The 22348-nt window shown below is 38.5% G+C and overlaps 4 protein-coding genes across 4 annotated transcripts; 2 read left to right on the forward strand and 2 right to left on the reverse strand.

Annotated features, from left to right (window-relative positions):
- Window positions 1-11359: 11359 nt before the first annotated feature.
- On the forward strand, window positions 11360-13630 carry LY79DRAFT_689578 (GMC oxidoreductase; the record flags this gene model as incomplete). The annotated part of the gene is made up of 5 exons (XM_060564717.1): window positions 11360-11480; window positions 11533-11876; window positions 11925-12483; window positions 12541-13248; window positions 13308-13630. 5 exons carry the CDS (start codon window positions 11360-11362, stop codon window positions 13466-13468), a joined length of 1893 nt encoding a protein of 630 aa, XP_060412927.1. The 3' UTR covers window positions 13469-13630.
- A 349-nt stretch (window positions 13631-13979) lies between these two features.
- LY79DRAFT_704509 (uncharacterized protein) lies at window positions 13980-15062 on the forward strand. The gene is made up of 2 exons (XM_060564982.1): window positions 13980-14450; window positions 14521-15062. Exons 1-2 carry the CDS (start codon window positions 14227-14229, stop codon window positions 14978-14980), a joined length of 684 nt encoding a protein of 227 aa, XP_060412928.1. The 5' UTR covers window positions 13980-14226; the 3' UTR covers window positions 14981-15062.
- A 2272-nt stretch (window positions 15063-17334) lies between these two features.
- Window positions 17335-18802, reverse strand: LY79DRAFT_517968 (transcription factor Opi1; the record flags this gene model as incomplete). The annotated part of the gene is made up of 2 exons (XM_060554986.1): window positions 17335-18605; window positions 18664-18802. 2 exons carry the CDS (start codon window positions 18800-18802, stop codon window positions 17335-17337), a joined length of 1410 nt encoding a protein of 469 aa, XP_060412929.1.
- Window positions 18803-20148: 1346 nt separating this feature from the next.
- Window positions 20149-20731, reverse strand: LY79DRAFT_557667 (uncharacterized protein). The gene has a single exon (XM_060558110.1). It carries the CDS (start codon window positions 20692-20694, stop codon window positions 20221-20223), a length of 474 nt encoding a protein of 157 aa, XP_060412930.1. The 5' UTR covers window positions 20695-20731; the 3' UTR covers window positions 20149-20220.
- Between the last annotated feature and the right edge of the window lie 1617 nt (window positions 20732-22348).

Raw genomic sequence — 22348 nt, forward strand, 5'->3', positions numbered from 1 at the left:
AAGGATTCTTTTTTACTAAGAAAATCTTAGTATTTTCTAAAACTCTAGAAATCTTAATAAATACTTATATAGTAAAGCTAAAAATCTATAAAATATAGTATAAGCTTTATTATAGCTTATATATATATAAGAGTTCTATATATAGTATATATAGCTACTATATATAAATTTACTTACTTTTTATATAGAGTATAAAACTAAAAAAATATAATTTTTAGAATATCTAGCTATATATAAGAGATAAATTTTTTTTTACTTATACTATATACTATAGTACTAATATACTACTTAGTATATAGAAGGTTTACTATACTATATAATAATAGAACTATAATACTAAGTTAAAGTAGTAATAGTTATACTTTACTTTTAAAAAATCTTTTAATAATAATATTATAAGTTATATAACTTAAGATATATATTATACTATACTACGTTTTAAGTAGATTCTTATAATATACTTTACTAACTTATATTTATAGTATATAATATAAAAAACTAGTAAATACTTAAAAGTATAGTAGTTTTATTATAATACTAAAGCTATTATTATATATATAGACTATTATTTAATCTTTATAAGCTTAATAATATACTTTTATAGTAATATAATTACTTTAGTATTTTACTATATTTTTATATAGTTTTTTAGCTACTTATACTAATTTATATTTTATTTTTTAATAAATTAATATAGCTTTCCTACTAGCTGTTGTAGATCTAACAGGAGGAGTAAGGCTACAATAGGTAATATAAAGTAATATAGTGCAAAGGTAAAGTATAACAGTAAAGCAGTAAAACAAGGCAAATAATAATAAAGAGCTAAATAAATAACATAGGATAAAAGCTAAGTATTAGTATAGGTTATCTATTAAGGTTACTTTTTCTTATAAGAAGAAATAGGTAATAAAATATATACCCCTAGGTATATACCTAGATATATACTAATAAGGTAATCCTATATTCTACCTATCTATTTACTATATAAGGCACTTGTCTTATAATAAGTGCTCTCTCTCTAAAGGACTTTATCCTCTTTTACTAAGAAAATATACTAAATAGTAGTATATATAAATATAAAGTATAAGAATTACTTTTCTTCTTATATAATAACCCTATTACTTATTATCTCTAAAGTTCTATTAAGATTATTTAGTCTTTAGTAGCGCCTAGGCTAAGTTATTATTATTAGTATTATAGTAGTATTTATTAGCTTAGTTACCCTAGGTTATTAAGGCAGTAACCTTAGGCTAAGTAGCTAGGACCTAAAGGTTAACTATAGCCTTTTATCTATTAAGCTTAGTAGCTATTTAGTTAACCTTGTCTATTAACTCCTTAAATAGGCTACCCTTAAAAGTAGTTAGTGTGTTAAGGTTATTAGACTTTTATTAAAGAGTATAACTTTAGTATTTATTTAGTCTACCTACTTCTTAAGTTCTTTAAGGTACTTCTTTTACTTATATACTTTATTAGCCTTTTTATAAAAGTTCTTTATAATATTATTAATATTTATATTAAAGGTGTTAGTTTTTTTTATAATATCCTTAGTAAGTTTAGTAGCTATATTAGCCTTAGCGTTATATTTATTAATATTACCTTTATAGCTATTAACTATATTAGCTAGCTTAGTAATATTCTCCTTAAGCTTAGTAATAGTATATAGCTACTTTCTTAGCTAGTTAAAGTAATAAATCTCTAAGATAAAGATCTTTTTAAGACATTAGATTAGAAGAAGTATACTTATAACCTTTAAATTAGATTAGCTAGGTTAATAAAGGAAGGTAAAGCTAATAAGTGTAGTATAGCTAAGAATATTACCTATATAAGGCTTACTCTTTTTATACTTAGTTAAGATAGTGTTTATTAAGGTAGTAATTTTATAACAGAAGTATATATCTAATATAAGTAATAATTACTATAACACTATAAAGCTACCTTATTACTAAGTATAAAAGGCTTTAACTTAAGCTATAGTCTCCTTATAGAGCTATTTATTACTACTCTTATAGAAAGTGTCCTTTAAGTAACAGAAGGCCTCTTTATAAGTAAAGATAGCTAGCTTTAAGCTATAGCCTTTTTACTTTATAAAGTATAAGGTTTATATACCTAGTTATTAGTATTATTAGCTTCCTTAGTAGTAGTAGCTTTAGTATTAGCCTTATAGGCTTAGATTTATTTAAGGACTTACTTATTAATAGGTTTATAACTAAATAGCTTAGTTATTTCCCTTGTATAGTTATTAATCTCCTCTAGGGTAGTAATTACTATTAACTTCTTATATATAGTAGTAGGCTTCTTTAATTCTCCTATATTATTATACTTTCTTATTTCCTTAGTAAGCTTTATAGCTACTTTTATAGTGTTAAAGGTTTTCTTATAGTAGTAGCTTTATCTTAGAGTTACTACTAGATTTTATTAAAAATAAGCTATCTTTATTACTTATAGTTCTTAAGTAAAGGCTTTTACTATTTAATATATTTTATAGCCTTATTAGTGTCCTTTATTATATCCTTAGGCAAAGAAATATTATTACTCTTAATACTAAAGACATTAGAGTTTATACCTTTATTATTATTATTATTATTCTTATTAATATTATTATTATTCTTAGTAGCCTCTTCCTTATCCTAGGACTAAAAGGCTAGTTAGTTAATAGCTATAAAAGATAGCTTAAGAATAGATCTAGGCTTATTAGCTAGGGCAGTAGTAACCTTATTAGGCTAATAGGTTTACTTATTAGGCTAATTTACCTTAAGGCTAGTAATATAGAGAAGGTTATCCTTATTAAGGTACTAGTTAAGGTTAATAGTGTCTAGGTTTAAGGGATTATTATTACCTAGGATAAGGCTAAATTAAATTAGGGTGCTTATAGTAGCTTATTTTTTTTCCTATTTAAGAGGTAGAAGTTTATAGGAGAAAGAGAAAAAGAATATAGAAAAGAGATATATTATTACTATAAGAATATTAATAGGTTATAGTTAATAACTATAGTAATATATAAAGTTAGTAATAGTAATAAGAAAGTAGTAGGTTTAGTAAGTTAAAAATAAGAAAACTATAGTTATAGGTAAGTAGGTTAATTTATCCTATTATTATTATTAGTAACTATAGGTAAAGAAGGTATAGTTAGTTATTTTAGGTAAAAGCTTCTTTTATTATTTTTAAGATATTAAGCTATATAAATATTCTTGTTGTTTACTATATAACTATATATTTTAATAAAAGAAAGTGTTAATTATCTTTAAGTTATTATTATTTTATTAAAAGAAAATTAAGAAATAAGGTTATTATTAAGAATAAGGTATAAGGCTAAGTTTCTTTCTACGTTATTATAAAGTATTATAACTATTTTAGTGCTAACTATAGTAGTGTCTATAAGAAGTCTACTAATATAGGCTTTTAGCTTTATTTCTTTATATACTTTACTACCTAATTAATAAGGTTAGCCTTCTTAAAGTTAGTTATAATATTACTAGCATTAGGCATAAGGTTCTTATAAGTTCCTATATATTAAATACTAGTAAGTACCTCTTTTACTTAATAAGATACTTAACTAATAGGTAGTTCTTTTACTAGTTAACTCTATAGTCTATAATCTTCTTAACTTTAAATTCCTTTATACTATTACTTTTACTAGCTCTAGGGGTAATTACTCCTTTTAAAAAGGTTATTACTAGTTAGTGCTTTCTATAGCTATATAGTTAATACTACTAGGTAGACCTTCTAGTGTAGTAGTAGGTTAAGTTTATAGGCTTTTAGCCTAACTATATAGTAATATAGAAAGGTCTAGTATACTAAAAGACTATTTCTACTTAGGCTTACTTAGTAATAAATAGCCTTTACTAAGTTAAAAGAAAACCTTATCTTTAATATTAAGCTTTATAAGGTAATAGTAATAATTATATTATTCTTTTCTTATTACCTCTACTATATTAATAAGAGCTAGTGCCTTTACTTAGTATATTTAGTATAAGATATTAAGAGACTTTAATAAAAGTCTATTTTTACTAATATACTTTAGTATTATCCTAAGGTAAAATCTAAGAATAACCTTATTTAGTAAGTAACCTACTATAATACTAATAAGTTATTAAGTAAGTACTATAAAGCTATAAAATATTAGTCTATAGATATTAGGGTTAGTATATATATAAAAGTATATAGTAATCTTAACTATTTAGTTAGTTCTTTTACTCTAACTATTAGTCTAAGGATAGTACACTATAAATATAAGTAGTTATACTTTAAAGGCATTAAATATCTCTACCTATATTATAAAATAAACTTAGGGTTATAGTTACTAATAATTACTATTAGTAGTCCTTAGTTATATATTATAAGCGTTTAAAGTAATACCTAGGCCTAGTAGTAAGCCTTATACCTTATATATCCTAGGATAAGTAAGATTTTTTTACTAAACTTATAGGTTATAGTATAAAGGCTATTAAATATATAGAAGTTAAGTATAGTCTAAAAGCTACCTTAGGTTAAGACTTCTAGTATATCTATAATAAAGTCTATAGAGATAGTATAGTAAGGTACACTAGGTGTTATAATAAGTTAAAGGGATCCTATAGCCTTCTAGTAATCTATTAGTTGCCCTAGTATACTAGGTAGTAGATAATATAAGCTTTTACTAACTTTACTTTTCTAGGGATATAGAAGCTTTAAAGCTTAGTAAGTATTCTATTACACCTAAAGTAAAACTTCTTATTATAAGTAAAGGTAAACACTTTTTCTATAAGGGGTTTTAGGATATAAAGTCTATATATACTATCTAAGGCTATATAAAAATTAATCCCTAAGTTAATCTCCTATAGTAGTATAGCTATATAAGGCTAGTACTATTATTTATAAAAGTTATTAATTTTTTTTACTTTATCTAAGGTAATATATTTATAATTATTTTTTATATTTATATAATCTACCCTTAAGTCCTTAAATTTTTATTATTCTAGTAGCCTATAATAATACTCTTTATAAACTTATTATTAATCTATACTATTATTATAGTAGCCTTCCTAGGCTTAGAGGTTTATTACTTATATACTATACTATTACTATATCTTTAACCTTGTCTTTATTATTAATATCTATAAGCTTATCCTTATATAGAAAATACTTTATAAGGTTAAGTTAGGTAACTAGGAGTTAGGATAGTATATCTAGTACTATATTAAGCTTGCCTAGGATATAAAGATTTAAAGCTAAAATTAGAAAGGTAGTTATAGTTTAGTAAGACATAAGTTAGCCTTATTAAGGTCTATTATTATAATAATATATAAGTAATAATACCTTTATAGCTATATAGTCTATAAGAATATTAACCTTATATCTATTTAACTAGATAAGTTTTAAAGCTTCTTAATAGCCTATATAATAGCTACTACTTTAGCCTTAGTTATACTAAAACGTTTTTTTACCTAGGTTATAGTCTATAAGAGAAAAAGAATAAGGTTAATATAGTTATTTAATATATTAATTCTAGGTATTTTCTTTTATCTAGTTATAGTTAAGTTAGAACACTATAAGCCTAAAGCTATTAATATATATATTAATCTTAAAAAAAGTAGCTTCTTAGGGTTATAGTAATAATATATAGCCTAATTATAGAGTTTCTCTTATAAGGTCTTCTATATATTAAGTTCTTTAGCTATAGGGTTAAAGGTCTCCTTAGTAATAATTTTTACTTTATACTAATAAGTTATTCTAGGTTTTAGTGTATTCTTCTTCTATAATTATTTATTAAGTTTTACTTTCTTTAGTAAAGTAGATCTATAATTATATTAAACTATAGTATCTTATTTATAACTAACTACTTATACTAAGATATATCTTAAGGTCTAAAGGCTATATAGAAAGCTAGTTAGCTAAAGGCTTAGATATAGTTATCTATTTTATATATACTATTACTATTAACTATATAACTAAGAAGCTTTATAAATAAAAGCTAATAAATAATTTCTTATACTAATATAGATATAGTATTTATTAAGAATTTATAGGACTATCTCTAGGTACTAGAGGTAGTCTTATTAAAGTTACTAAAAATTATAATATTATTAATATATACCTTTATAAAGTAGTAATATTTAAAGAAGATATAGTCTATAAAGCACTAGGTGTACACTAGTAAGTTCTTAAAGCCTATAAGTACTATATTAAAGTATTTAAGCCTTATAGGCTTATTATTACTATATAGTCTCTATAAGGTAAATATACTCTAGCTAGTAAAAGAACCCTAAGGTATTAAATATTATTATCTCTTTTTACCTTAAAGTCCTTATATAATGTCCTCTAGTTAAGTAAAGATAAACGTCTAGTGTAGCCTACTTATTAAAGGCCTTATATTAGTAACTATATACCTTTATATTTTATCTTATCCTTATAGTTTTTATACTATAAAAAGAGGTAAGCTAGTACTACTAGGCGTTATTACTAACTAATTTTACTAATCTTATATTACTAGTTATTTTATTTATTAAGAGCTCTATATCCTTAAGACTAAGGAAATATATAAATATTCTATTTCTAGTTTTACTATCTATTAAGTAGCTTAATCTTTATCTTATCTTGTCTAGTATAAGTATTAACCTATAGTTATAGTAAATATAATATTTATTAGTATAGTCTTTAGCTTCTCTATATACTTAGGATTATCTATATAGATCTTTACTCTATAGTAGTTAGTTATTATAAGGTAAAAGTTAGGTTTTATTATCCTATATCTAGGTACCTCTTTAGCTAGTAATAGTAGGTTTATTAATTTATTACTAGTGTCTACTATTATAGTAGTCTTACTTTTACTATTAAAGAACTTATTAGTAATATTAAGGAAGTTTACTATATTACTATAAGTAATTATATCTAGTGCTTTCTCTATAATAAGCTATATAGACTTCCTCTTATATACTAGGAGATTTATACTACCTTTATACTCTTCTAATAGTAATTAGTCTACCTATATTATTATAGACTAGTATTACCTTAGGGGTTAATAAATCTAATATTATATTAAAGGTAAATCTATTAGTTAAGTATACCTAATATTTATATAAGTTACTTTCTTTATTATATTTCTTAGGGAGGTTAATAAAGTTAATAAGGAGGTAGTAGACTAAATCTAGTAATATTATTACTATATATTAGGCTATAACTCTTCTTATAATAAGGAAGTAATTCTTTACTATTACTAGGATTATTATATTATAGGCTAACCTAAGCTTTACCTATTTCTTATTAAAATCTACTACTATACTATAGTTATTATAAAAGGTATACTAAGTAGTAAGTAGGCTAAAGTTTTTTAACTACTTTACTATAATTATTATATAGACCTTTATTTTAGTGCCTTTTACTATTTTAATAAAGTATATATTAAAGGTAATATCCTTTATTAATATAAATAATAATCTTATAGCTTTTACTTTATATAGCTTAGTAAAAGAAAATCTTAGGTTCTTTATAAATCTTTTTACCTAGTTATATTTAGTAAGAATTACTAATACACTAGTGTTAATATACACTAAGTAGTCCTCTAAGTCCTTATTTACCTAGGCTTTAATTTAAAGGTAAGTACACTTATAGTAACTTCTTTTTTATTAGGCTTTATAATAGCCTTAATAACTTTACTAGCTTAAAAGTAAAGTTTATAGTATTATTAGTAGTTAGCTTTTTATCTAGGACCTCCTTAGGTCTTTTTCTTATATACCTTAATAGCTTACTTAAGGTACCTTTTAACCTTATCTTATTAGGGTATAGGTCCTTAGGGTCTTTAGGATCTTTAGTAACTATCTTAGCTTCTCTATTACTTATAGTCCTAGGTCCTTTAGTATTAAGATAAAGTTTATATTACTGCCTAGGATTAGGGAAATTCCTTTGTTTCTTTAAGTATATACTTATCTTTAATAAGCTTATTAATATAGGTATCTATATCTTTATTATATTCTAGATAAATTAGACTTTATTTTTTTATTAGATTAGTAAGTATATTTTACTTATTATCTTTAACTACCTCTTTATTTATTTTTTACTAAGGCTACTAGTTATACTTATAGTAGTCTAAGTTATCTTAGTAGTTATATTAGTCCTTAGTGTCTTATTAATAGTTACTATAGTTCTAGTATTCTCTATAGTTTCCTTAAGGACTATTATTATATAGGTAGTAGTTTCTTAAGCGCCTATTATTATTATTATAGGATCCTTATAAAGTAGTATTCTTCTCCTCTATATTAGAGGGGTCTACTATATAAGGTCCTTATAGGTGTCTATATTAGATCCTAATATCCTAGTGTACTTCCTATAGTACTATATTACTAACTATATTATTCTAGTTAGTAGTATTATTAATATACACTAGGTTATAATATAATCTAGGTACTATATCTTATAGTACTTAGTGTTATTCTTTATAAGTATAATATATATATCTAAGAGTTATATTCCTAGGTTTATAAAGAATTACTAAAGTTAAAGGTAAAGTTATTATAGAACCTTATTAGCTATTAGCACTAGGTTTAGTTACCTAAGCCTTAGTGTATTTAAAGTAAGATTAGGTAAAGGTATAAATATTATTTACTTATTAACTTTCTTAATAGTAAAGTAGTTCTCCTTAAACTACTTCTCTATATTAATAAGGATAAGCTAAAATATTCCTTAAGATATCTAGTAATATATAACTACCTTTATTCTTTAGCTAGTATTATTCTCTAGTTATAAGTTAAAATTCTTACTAGTTATATACTTAACTATAAGATATTATTAAACTATTAACTAAAACACTATAAGGATAGTTTATCTAGATATACTACCTTAACTACTTAGATCTATAACTTTACTTATAGTAATATATTATATAGTAGTTATAAAAGATAAGGTTAAGTAAGTAATATTTAGTGTCTATATTTAGCTAAAATATCTAACTATTATTATTAGGTATATCTAGGCTAGTATATAACCTAGGCTAGTTATAGAACCTAATAAGGTCTTAGCCTACTATATCTAGGCTACTATAGTATAAAAGAAGGCTACTATAAACTTATTTATATCTATTAGTAGTATTAGGCCTATAGTAAAGGTATTATTAAGGCTAGCGCTTATCTTTACTATATAAGGTTAATTACTAGTTAACTTAGAGGTAGTAGTCTTATAAGCTTAAGCCTACTAACTATTAAGTCTAATAGTGTTAAGTATATAAGAGGTAAGTAGTACTTAGTAGTCTACCTAGGTAGTTCCCTAGGGAATAAGTATACTACTAGTAGTCCTTAGGTAATAGGTAGTATATATATTATTTACTTAATAGTAAAGGTTATTAATATACTTTATAAGATAAGTAAAAGGCTTATACTATCTAGGCCTATATAGGCTAAAACCTTAGTAGGTCTAGGCTATATAGGTAGTTACTTATACTAGCTAAGAATTAACCTAGTATAAAGTATAAGTGTTATTAAAGATAAACTAGTAGTCTACTTTTCTAGTAAATCTACTAGTAGGCTAGTATAAAGCCTAGTAGGCCTATAATTTCTAGTCTTTACCTTTTAGTAATTACTATAATATTACTATACCTTTTATTTACTTTAGTAATATACTATCTAGTAAAATATTTTTACTTTAGGTAAGGCCTTACTTATTATAATATCTTTATTTAAGTTAGTTTATTAAGAGGATTTTTTAGGGGTATTTAGTACTACTTAGTTATATATTTTTCTAGTATAACTAGGTTTCTTAATAACTAAGAGGTTTATAAGTTAGTATAAATAGTAAGATATCTATAGCTTCTATATAAAGCTATATATATAGGTCTAGATACTCTCTTATATTCTTAATAATTCTTTTTACTATCTAGATATTTAATCTTATCTAATATAGATTAACTATATTACTACTATCTAGTTTAAACCTTTTTTACTAGTTTATTATCCTATAGAATAGTCTATTACTATTAAATTCTATAAATATAAGGGTATATATATTATTATAAAGGCTTATAGTAGAGAATAGTAACTTTATAATTTAGATTTTACTAAAGCTATATATATATACACTATATATTAGTAATTTAGCCTAGCTATACTAGCCTTAGTATACTATTTTTATAAGCTAATTCTTATTAAAGTAGAAAAGTATCTTTACTATATCTTAGTAAAAAAAAATTTAAAGGTATAGATTAAGATAGTTATACTACTACTTAATATAGCCTTTCTACTAGCTATTATAGATTTAATAAGAGGAGTAAGACTATAATAGGTAATATAAAGTAATATAGTATAAAGTAAAATATAATATAAAGTAGTAAAATAAGGTAAATAATAATAAAGAGCTAAATAAATAATATAAGACAAGAGCTAGGTATTAGTGTAAGTTATCTATTAAGGTTACTCTTCTTTATAAGAGGAAATAGGTAATAGGATATATACCCCTAGGCATATACCTAGACATATACTAACAGGGTAATCCTATGTCCTACCTGTCTATCTACTATATAAGGCACTTGTCCTATAACATAAATACTTTTATTTTAAGAATTAACTTTATTTATTACTTATATAAAAAGCTTAGTAAGCTAAAAAAAGTTCTAAAAAAATCTTTTTACTTTATATTATGCTATATATAAGTTATTTACCTATAGGCCTAGTAATATAGGTAGTAAAAGTAGGAAGAAAGTGGTAGTGCTAGTGGTGCAGATGTAAGGGTAGTGCATACGCAGGGTATTTGAGTTATGAGCGATAAGAAAGTGTAACTTAGTCGGGTACCTGGACGATAAACTCTCTGAATGCTACGTTTTATCCAAAATGTTGACCTGGGACTGCATTAGTGATAACACTGTACAGACTTATACAAGGCAGATAGATGCCCTGGACTTCTTTCCGTATTTCTACTGGAGGAATCGGTAAACCTATTTCTGCGAAACAGCTTGAAGGAACGCAACCCATGCCCTCACTACTACCATTTGTTCGCTTGGACTGAACTGGGTGGCTCTTTAGTCCATAACGGGGATACGTTGTTACGCTGACCGACGATCAACGTGAGCTAACAAGCTGCACACTCTCTTGCTGCAAAATGCAAGCGATGAACCCGATTTGTAAACGTACTCCACAGAGATTGCCAAGGGGCCAAGACGCCCCATGCAACGGTGGATGCAGCCCCCGCCTATGCGTTCCGTCATGATGCTGAATCCGTTCTCCAGCCAAAGTGCCTGCTATCCAGTTTTCTGCTCTCAGTAGCGGGGTTCAGGCAGACTAACAGGCCTTGTTAAGTTTGCCATGACTCTAAATACAACGCCTCTGCCAGTGAGAGAATCCCTCTTTGTGTTCAACAGTTGATTTCTGTTTGACGCTGATTTTCGGTTTCAACTTTCAGCATGGGCTTGATGAAGCTTATGAGCGCCTTAACGGGTGTCTTGACAATGGCAACCGTTTCTAAGGGGGTCATCACGGAGCTTCCTAACGCTCTGACTGAAGTAGACGTCATAATCGCCGGAGGTAAGTCTTGATGACATCTGTCGCTCAACATCCGAACTCATTCCCACAACAGGCGGCACATCTGGGAGCATTGTTGCCTCGAGGCTGGCCGAAACCGACCCAAGCCTTTCGATTCTTGTCGTCGAGCAGGGTCAGGACAGTTACAACGTGACTAACGTCATCTATCCCGCGCTGTTTGAGAGAAATACCTTACCAGACTCCAAGACGGCCCTCTTCTGGAAAGCCAAAAAGTCCCCTCAGCTTGCCAATCGAGAGCCAGTAGTCGAGACTGGGGGAACACTGGGCGGCGGCTCCGCCATCAACTGGATGGTATACACCAGAGGGCAGTGGGATGACTTTGACTCCTGGAACACTCCAGGATGGAGTGCGGACGACCTCTTGCCGTTCATTCAAAAGGTGAGGACTCTTCTTCCGTTGCGCTTTTCCAGCTAACAGGTAGCCAAGGTGGAAACCTACCATGGAGCAACGAACAACGAATCGACGCATGGCTACAATGGGCCAATTCAGGTGTCCAAAGGAACACACGAAGCACCCCGGGCCGAAAGAGGATGGATTGACGGCGCCGTTGACGCTGGTTTCGCCGAAATTGAAGATTTGCAAAGCCTGCACTCTAACAATGGTTCAGGGCCGTGGTACCGATACGTATCGCCCGAAGATGGCCGGCGTCAGGATGTGGCACACCGCTACCTATACCCGCTCTTGCAGAGCGGCGAGTATCCGAACCTGCATGTGCTGGTTGAGACTCAGGTCCTTCGAGTCCTTTTTGAGGGAGAAAAAAAGCGCGCTGTCGGAATAGAGATGCGTGCGAACCCAAATTTCGCCCAGAGTGGTCGCGACAACAGTACCAAGACTGTCAAGGCCAGGAAGCTTGTTATTGCGTCAGCCGGCTCATTCGGCACGCCGCTTCTTCTTGAGAGGTCCGGGGTTGGAGATCCCGAGGTGCTTGAAAAAGCGGGAGTGCCTGTTGTCGAGAGTCTTCTTGGGGTAGGCAACGATTTTCAAGGCAGGACAAGTCTCTCATGATGAACAATATGAACCTTGCTTACAGACTTTTCGATAGACCATCACTTTGTAGGCTATGTCTACCGCACAAATCTCGGGCCAAACGAGACTATAAACGGCATGGTACGGAATGACCGGGGGAGAGACGTGGAGGCCATGATTGCATCGGACGACAAGCAATTGGGATGGAACGGCCATGACGCCTCCAGCAAGCTCAGGCCATCGCCTGCGGACGTTTCAGCCATTGGGCCAGAGTTTCAAGCTGCTTGGGATAAGGACTTTAAAGATTCGCCGAACCGTCCTCTCATGATCATGGGGCTCTTCAATGCCTACTTTGGCGACCCTGATGCCCTCCCCGACGACGCCGAGTACGTTACCACCGCACCTTGGGTCACTTATCCGTATGCAAGGGGTCACATCCACATCACCGGCCCCGTTGTCGACGATGCCTACGATTTCGAGTCTGGCTGGCTGCTTGACGAGAATGACATTGACCTCAAGAGCCACATCTGGGGGTACAAGACCCAGAGATCGATCGCACGACGAATGTCAATCTTCAGGGGCGAGCTAGCATCCGGACACCCCTACTTTGCTAATACATCGAGTGCTGCCGTGATTGGGCTAGCAGAGGGACCAGTTACCGACGCCATAGAGTACTCGGCCGACGACGACGCTGCCATCGTGCAGTATATACGTGAGAATATAGGAACCTCGAGGCATCCGCTGGGGACATGCAAGATGGCGCCACGGGAGGAGAACGGTGTTGGTACGTCGTTGCCTTGGATCTCAAAACTAGATTCATCTCGCTAATGCACAGCATTGCAGTTGATCTCAACCTCAATGTCCATGGAGTATCTGGGCTCAAGATTGCGGACTTGAGTGTGCCCCCTCGCCAAGTAGCTGCTAATACCTATAACGCAGCGCTGCTATTAGGAGAGAAAGCGGCGGATATCATAATTACTGAACTAAAACTACTGGAGAGATAGATGGACTGCTCAAAAGACGAGCCATGCTTGCGCGTGCAATATCTTTCGAAATATTCGTAACGTATAGACGGCATGCATGACCTTCACGTTTTTTGTGGTCTATATATATGAAAAGGGGAAGGGTATCTCAATGGCTACCAAACATATTGACATATATGCGATAGTGTATTACAGTCAAATAGACAATGATGTAATACAGACAGGCAGTGGTCAAGACGTCGAGTTCAACCGTGTAAGTTAATCAACCTGACAACTTTAACAGCGGCGTTGCAGACGTGTGGTGCATGTTGCTTGTCCAATACAAAACTGAAAACCTGGTTTCTTAGTCGATTTTCTTGCCTTGTTTCTTTTCACAAACACAATGTCATGGAGATAATCGTAAGCATGCTACGTCACCGGGAGCCATCGAAGATAAGCAGCTCTCCCACGCTTAAATCGCGGCCTAGATTAATCAAATTGATCACGTATGGAATTTTTTAATCCATTAGAAATAGAATAGAAGAGGAAAAAAGCTATAGGCATCCGCCCAAAACAAGATCTACATCTTATCCGTGTGATGATAGCAGTGGTCTGTGAGTGCTTACGAGTCGATCTAGGCACCGATCAATTATCAAAACGACAAATGCCCGTTCAACACAACATTGAGACTTTTTCCTCGACCAATTCATAAGCTCAGTGATATTAACTACCAAGTTTCGACAACTTGCCTGTTCTAATCTCGTCGGCCAATCCTGCAAACCAAGCCTATCCACTCAGCAATGTCCGTGACCGAAATAGGCTGCTGTGGCATTAAGCCCGGCCTGAACATCATGGACGAATCGACACCAGAGGGGAAGATTTACATGGGAATCTACAGGAAGTTGAATGCTGCGCCAGGAGGCCCTCACCGGATTTATCTGAGTGTGGATCTCGACGAGCCGTCCAAGGTGTACAGCTTCTTCGACTGGGACTCTCTCGAACAACACGAGAAGTTTGCCAAAACGTGAGTCAGCCAAAAAGAAATACAAGCCGGTACCTTCAAACGACCCACCATTCTCAGCTAAGAATGACAGAGTTGGCGGAGACGTCCAGGAGGACTTTGGAAAGGTCTTGACCCACGGCGAATACACCAAGCACATCACCGCCACGCCGTCTCTCCAGGAAGCACTGAAGTCTGGCGTGACTGATGTGTTTCTCGTGTACTGCCCTTCGGACATCTCTTCAGATGACAAGGTCACGACTGAGCTTCGTGAGATTCTGAACAAGGGTTTCGGTCAGCACGCCGACGTCACCGCAATCAGCTACGGGTGGGGGGTAGAGAATGACTTTCCCGTGTACGGAATAGGCGGAGGAAAGATCGGGTCGGTCTTTTCAGCTTTCGTTGGGTGGAACAGCGTTGAGGCGAACACGGCGTGTCGCGAGGCGGCTGCTCACACCGCGATCCAAGAATCGATTCGAAGGCTGGATGGCGTTGAGGCGTTGAAGGTTCTACGTCTCAGTTGCGCAGTCCTAGAGAGGAATGACAAGAGGTGAAACATTAAGGGCCATTTATATAACAGGCACAGTTTTAGATCGCTTGTAGGAACCAGATGTATCAGATTCGAATTAGGGAAACATAGTAACGATGAAATGCAAGCATATGCCGCCGCCTTTGTCGTATGCAACGTTGAATCTTGCTCTTTTGACAAAGAGATATGCTGTGTCATTTTGAGGATGACTTGAATATTAGGGGTCAATAAATAGCATGGTGCTGCTCTACCACCAATACTACAAGATCTACTTCCTTCAGAACAAGTTTAACGGTGCAGGAAACGGACTGCATGACCAAACATATCTCATAGCGACTGCTATCCCTCTTAACATTGGCAGATGTTTTATGTAAGCTAGAGACATGCACTCACTCGTACGTGTGAGTGCCCTTTTCTCCCTACTGAGTACAGATTCAAACCCTCATATAAAGAAAGATGCCAGCATATTCAGTATATATACAGCTGGCATTTTACAGCTAAATTTACTCACCACTCAGTACCAGTCGTACCCGTGGGCATGGTCCGACGGCTACCCCTGTCCCGAGTTAGTAACGCGCACAGGGATGGCATCCAGCGTCCTATTTGATCCCCATGTTTTTCGTGTAGAACTGGTAATCGTGAAACGGTAGGCCGACGCCAATCATCTCAAGGTCTTGGAGGCAACGAGACTCCTCCCCCGCGGGAAGCAGATCGCCGGCTCGCCCTTTCACGAACGGCAAAAGGCAACCCCCGTAGACGTAATTGTACAACTTGAAAAAGGTTGGCACTTATTCCTAGCCAGTCCCTGATTCTATGAAATGTGTCAGTTTCACATGCTGCGAGGTGAAGCGCAATCGTTCCCTCGGTGAATGCTTATGCGAGCTGAAGGTAACGTACGAGTTAGACGCAAATGCTAAATTTTAGGGACGAGGGGGACAAGAAAAGGTACAGACCATGCGTTCCAATCCCACCTTGCCCGCGACCCAGAAACTCGGCCAGTCGGTCGCTGCGGCGGGCATGTGCTGGAACCATCCTGGAGATCGCCACCGGACTGCTCCATCGTAAGAACCCAGGTCCACCGCCCTGGCCGAGATTAACTTAACATGTGCACTGCCGAGCCCCCGCATTCATCTGATGATACCGTCTGCTGCAAGCGCGAAACTCGCTCTCCGGCCCTAGATCTTTGGAGCGTTTTGGACGTTTGGGTGGGCCAGGAGAATGTTGTGCGGCTGTACAGTCTCATTCCGCCGCACGGTAGCACAGTAAACGAGCAGCGCGATTGAACCATGCAAGCCAGATAGTTTCGACGACCAAACGAGCAAGTATGTAAGAAAAAGTAACAGGGCAAACGTAGACGAAAGCTGCCTGCCCTGCCCTGCCGGTGAGAACGCTTTGACGCGGCGGAAGTGTCCATCGATTGCTTGCTAGGAGCCCCAATGTCTTTCCCCGGAATCTTCCCTGTCCTCCCCGCCCAGCGTTGAACCATCTTGTTAGTGGAGTCTTGGGGATCCCCGTGTCATGAAAGGGTTCCCCACACAGCACGTTTTCGTTATTTTCGGCCAGCGATTCGCTTGTCTGGGGATGGACCCCGTGGTTGGGGTTGCACATGGCACAAATCCGCGTGCTATGAACATGATCAGACGAGGTTTGACCTGTAAAGAAGGAACGAACTCCGACGGCAACAGACAGCCCAAACGGGGACTAAGTCATCATCATTGCCAGAACAAAAAACCGAGTAGTCTAAAAACAGCTTCCGGTATCGAAGCCCTGCGGGGGGGTACCAGGGGCTATACCTATGTTTGTCACTAGCGATAGCGAGACAGCACAGACTAGAGCAGTGGCAAGTGTTCAATTGGTTGAAACATAGATCAGCTTTACTTTGTACAAAGATGATGCGTGAGCTCTATACACAGTGAGTCACGAGCTCCCTGGAACTCGCCTGTCGTAGGGATGCCAGCGTACTCTGCAAGCCGTCCATTAAAACTGTAAGACAGGAAAACAATAAGCAAGCACTTAACAACAAAGAAGAACTGCCAAGGAAGATGAATCAGAAGCAGAAGCGTACTTGACAAAAAACGAGGAAAATGTTCGAGATTGTTGTTTGTTTGTAGGATGGCATGATATGGTATACTGGAAACGAAGTAGGTGGGAATGAGGGCGTCCTCTGTTTGGTATCATTGATGAAATTCTTACGTCTGCGTGACAGCGCGATGCGTTAGGGTGTTTTTCTCTTGTTTTTGATTTTTCCGTGTGCCGTTCCTGCGCCATTCAAATCACCGACTTGGTAGTTTTGAGGGAGAGAAAAAGAGGGAGAAAATGGGAATCGGCCTCCGTGCCATTTGGACCTTTGTATGGATAGAGAAAGAAATCGTTGCTCGTTTAGGCCAGGGCAATCTTGACATCACGCTCTTGCGATTGTGATTGAGAGGCGACCTCCTCGCGCTGATCCCGCTTCTTCTTGCCAAGTCTCTCGCACCATTCTTCGGCACTGACAATGGTGCCATCGAGAACACCACTGACTTGCGACATCATGTCAAGACCTTCCTTGGCAAGCACGAGGACGCGATGGGCGCCTTCCCGCATGGCTTCTTCGCGGGCCTGTTCGCCGGTCTTCTCGCCCTGCTGTTGCTCGACCATGCTGGCGTAGCGGAAGCGTTGCGGCAGGGTAGTCAAGTGACGGCGGACCAGAGTGCGGGCATTGTCGGGCAAGGCACCACCGGCGTACTTGGAAACGGTCTCAATAACGTCCCGCAGAGTCTTGAGAACATCACCCTTGAGGGACGCGATCCTGGCCGCCAACATGGTGCGATCCTGCTCAGACATGGACTCGGGCGGGCTATCGACCATCATGTGGTCACCGTCGTGGTTCATGTCGGGTTGTTCCTCTTGCTGAGATTGGCCGGTTTTCTCATACTGTTCGAGAGTGGACTTGAGGTTGTTGATGACTCCACCAATGTGCTCGTTAGCCCAACGCAACCATCTTAGACAATACTTCAGACTCCTCAGGCTCTCCTCGCTCATGGCAACGCTTAGGCCAGAGGTTGACATGATCAGGCGAGACTGCCAAGCGGCGTTGGAAGCAGTGGGCCTCTCGGACTTTTCGTTTTCGGTGTAGGCCGGTGAGCGATAATCGTCATATGCAGGCAGAGTGTCAATGGTGCTTGCCCTCGACAATCGGCGGTCGTGCTTGAAGACGTAGGGGTCACGGGGAGAATCGACATCGGGCATGACGTTGCTCTGCGCGTCGATCATAAGTCTAGCCAAGTCTTCACCGGTATCGACCTTGCGCCTCTTGTGGGACCCTCCATCGGCAGCCTCCAGGTCGGTAGACTGGTGTCGTCGCCCGGCACCTAAAAACCAGCGAACGCCGCCCTCGACACCGGTCTTGCGTCCAACGGTACCGACAGTATTGGCGATTGGGGTCAAGTACCCTTCGACATACTCGGCACTTGACTTGAAACGTGGTGAAAAGTTCTTGGAATTGTTGTAAGCCGATGTGGCTCCTTCAATCGTGGTCGCCAACAAGGGATGAGAGGTGGTGAGAAGAGAAAAGAGAGGCTCCTCGGACTTGGACGGGTTCGAGGTCATGGGCACCGTGGGAGATGCCCTCGGCAAGGAGGTGTGGCGGGCCGGGGGGGAGTTGATGAAGTCTGTTGCAGGCAGTCAGTGAACTGGGACTCAACTCACGGGCGCAAGAACAAAACATACCGGCTCGCAGGTCCCCGAGGGCCTCGGCGGCCATGCGGACATCGGGGTCATCCAGACTGACGCTGGCGGCTCGTCCTTCGTAAAATCGGTCGGGCGATGCTGCGTTCATGACGCTATTACTGCTTACGTCGAGGTCCATTCTCGCAGGAGAGTCGGCGGACTGGGCATGACTGGGGGTGTAGAACGTGGTGAGGGGGTTGAGGCTCGGCCAATGCGTAAGAGGTACTGTGGTCGTCGCAGATCGTGTGAGGGAAGGCGGTTGCGGTTGTGACCCTTGCTGGTGTTGTTGAGACAGCGACGTTGACTGTTGTTCGATGGAGTGCGAAGCAGTGATGGGAGCGAACCGGGAGGGTGGAGGACCAGTCACAGAAGAAAGAGATGGAAGGTTGTGACCTCCGTTATCATTGTGTTTAGCGGCAGGAAGGATGGGTGCAAGCTCGGTAATTGGGGCGTCGGAAAAGCTCAGTCGGTTGGGATCGTGGGATTGGGCATGCGCATAGCTTGGGGGAGCATACGAAGGCAGCTGGGACGGGATGTGTGTCGGATCAAAGCGAGCGTGGGAGAGGACGTGCTTGGTGGGTATGGAGGGGGAGGAGGATATGGTAGTGGACGCCGATGCCGAAATAGTCGTAGTAGCGGCAGATGAAGCAGCAGCAGAGGCGGGAGGGAGTGGGCGGATGTTGTTGTTGTTGTGGTGGTGGTGGTGGTGGGTTTGGGAGTGGGCGGCGGACGAGGAAGATGGCGGCAGCTGGCGGTCTCGAGGCGCAGGCCCGTGCAGCATGTGATTTTGGCTCTGGCTCATGCTCTGGCTCAAATCCATTTCGCAAAGTATATTCGGACGGCGGGTCGAAAATAAGTCGCGGGGAGGTGCTCGGCAGGAGGAGATGACGAGCAGAGAGAGGTAGGGAGAGAGCGAGACCGGCACGGATGTCTCAGCGGTCAACTTTGGACTGGCATGGGTGGAAATGCCACTCGCCCCGGCACCGTTTGGATTGCGAGTTTGGATTGCGTATCTTTTCTCCCCCCCAAGGACCGGTCGAGGTTGGGGGAATGTTGAGAATTTTGCGACGTGCAGCAGATGCGCGGGTCAGGACGATGGCGTCGAAGGGGGGCAGACGAAAGGATGAGAGTGGCTGCGGGCGGCGGACTTCAGGTTCATGTATTACGGTTTGGGCTAAAGTGGCGAAGGAAAATGGACACGATGGAGTGGATTCCAACAGACACACACAACCCAGCGCAACGAACAAGGGAGGGCGAGGCGAAGAGGGCGACAAGTAACAGCGCTGGAGGATTTTCGGGGTATTGCCGAGTGGGATGGGGATGGGGATGGCGTCGGCGAGTGAGCGAGGGATGGACCGGTACGATGCTGGTGTGGACCGTGTGGTGGACTTAGTCCGTCCGTCTTCTGATCAGAGTAGCGCAGTGTAGCGCAACGTAGCGCAGGGAGGTGGGCCGTGGTGTTTGTGTGTGTGTGTGTGTGTGTGTGTATACGTAGATAGGTTTATGGTAATGAATTGGGAGCGTAGGACGGCGAGAGGAGGGATGGCGTAGGAAATATTAATTGGATGCGTGCGTACGTGCGCGTGGCGGGCGGGAAGCTAGGTAGGTACCACAGGGGTTGGGAGACACGGATAAAGAGAAATGTAGCAAGATATTGTTGCTGGCTGTTTGGGGATAATGCAATGTCAATGCGATGAAATGAATGGCTGGCGGAGAATGAGATGTTGTTGGTGTTAATGATAGCAGTAGTGGTCGTTGATGATGATGATGACAGCCGAACTCAGCAAGCGGGCAATGATAAACTCTCGGATGTGCAATGCAAGCAATCGGGGAGAGTGCGGAGGAGGATGAGGAGGATGAGGAGGAGGAGGAAGGTGAGGGATGAGAGAATGCGAGTAATGAAGCGAAATCCGAAATCCGAAAGAGAGGCGGAAGGAGAAGCCAACGCCAACCTTCCAACGATAGCGCACCGGGGCGGCGGCAACAACACTGGCGCATGTGGCAGGCTAATAGTAGTGTAGTACTGTACATCGTAGGTAGACCTATCCTATCACACGTCAAGCCAAGGCAGACTTTCGAGCGAGCTGACTGCCTGGGAGGAGGGGAAAGGGACCACCCTGGTTGTGGATGGATGTACATTGTATGTATCTACAGGCCACTGATGTACGCGCGTGGCCACACAAATCTGGTCGGGGAGGTACATACTTTGCCCCATAACCGGTACCCTTGACTGAATGGGGAAGGGGGTAAGGTGCCCACCCATTCACAAAGGACCTGGACTCGACCAAGCTGGACGTTTGTTTTACTGAGGGTCACTGGGACAGAAAGGTAAGATACCTACGATGTACGGATAGCTGTTTAGGCAATCGCGTAGGAAGATAGAGACGTCGACCACTGTACGAAGAAGTACGGATACCTATTCGTACCTACCTACGTAGGTAGGCAGGCAGGCAGGCGCATACTATGTAGGGTCAGGATGTGCAGAGTTTGCAGCAAAGCGTCCGTCTTGTATACTGATCGACGTAGCCAAGGTACTATCAACGTTGACAGCTGAGGCGGAAAGGTGGAAGAGCTTGCGCGGGTAGGGGGACCACTACGGCGAGTTTCCCTATCTCAACCCTCTCCCCACCGGCCGACCATGTGAAGCCGAGAATGTGTGTGTCTTGTATCCATCCCATCTTCCCAGCAGCTTCCCTTGCTTGCTTGTTTGCTTGCTTGAACCGTCCGTGGGGGTTGCTTGCCAGAGGAAAATTTCTTCCAGAAGCGCAATGCGCTCGACTGTCTGCACGCCGACTTGGAACGAAGCAGATGGATATCCGACCCCATTTGAACCTCTACGAGTGAGCCCGCCCGCCACATCCCCTGTGACACGCTGCCCAGCCATTTAGTCAATGCATTCAGTCTGCAATCCGTGTCCTCCGTGTCCTCTCGAGCTGCACATCCCCCAGTTGGATCAGGACCTCAAAACCCTGGTTTAAAAAAATGTGTTAGATATCCGTACACACCTTGTAGGTGTGTAACGGCAAAGGGGTGGGGGGGGGGGTCCAATCAACAGCCAAATGATATCCACGCTCCCCGTTCGGGACAGGTCAGGAGACACCAGGTGCATGGTCGCATGGCTGTGAGGCTACAGGGTCCGAGGCAATGTTCCGTACCGGATGCTGCAAACTCGAGACAAGAGACACGCCCAAAATTTTTGTTGACAAGGTGCCTGACCATGGTAGGTGTTTGTGCGTACCTTGGTGAGGTGAAATCCTCCGTGGCCTAAGCGAAACCGGGGAAAGGGGAGGAATAGGTGATGTTCAGAAGGAAAGCAAAGAGAAGGGGAAAAAAGGACGGTTGATTACAGAAAACACTTTAGGATGAAGCTAAGCCGATATCGAGGCCGACACCAGTGAATGAATCCGGTTGAAAGTCTTCAGTATTGTCTCGCGTTCCCCTCCGTGCCGCAGACAGACCGCATCTCTGCCCCACCTATCGCATCAATCAAATCATTTATTCTGGTTCTTCGCTTGGATGCGAAACTGGCTAAATCCCGCTAGGCTGCCAAAGATGCTTAACAATAATGCTGATCGTTTACGAAGGAAAATCCTTCTCCTGCACACTCGCTACTCTTCCAGCCAACAGTTGGAGGGTAAAGTATCGGTACACGCGTTGGAGGGAAGCCCCCGGTTGTAACGGGGGA

The sequence above is a fragment of the Colletotrichum navitas genome (assembly GCF_030913465.1).
Source record: "Colletotrichum navitas strain CBS 125086 chromosome Unknown LY79scaffold_40, whole genome shotgun sequence".
In the NCBI taxonomy this organism is placed as follows: domain Eukaryota; kingdom Fungi; phylum Ascomycota; class Sordariomycetes; order Glomerellales; family Glomerellaceae; genus Colletotrichum; species Colletotrichum navitas.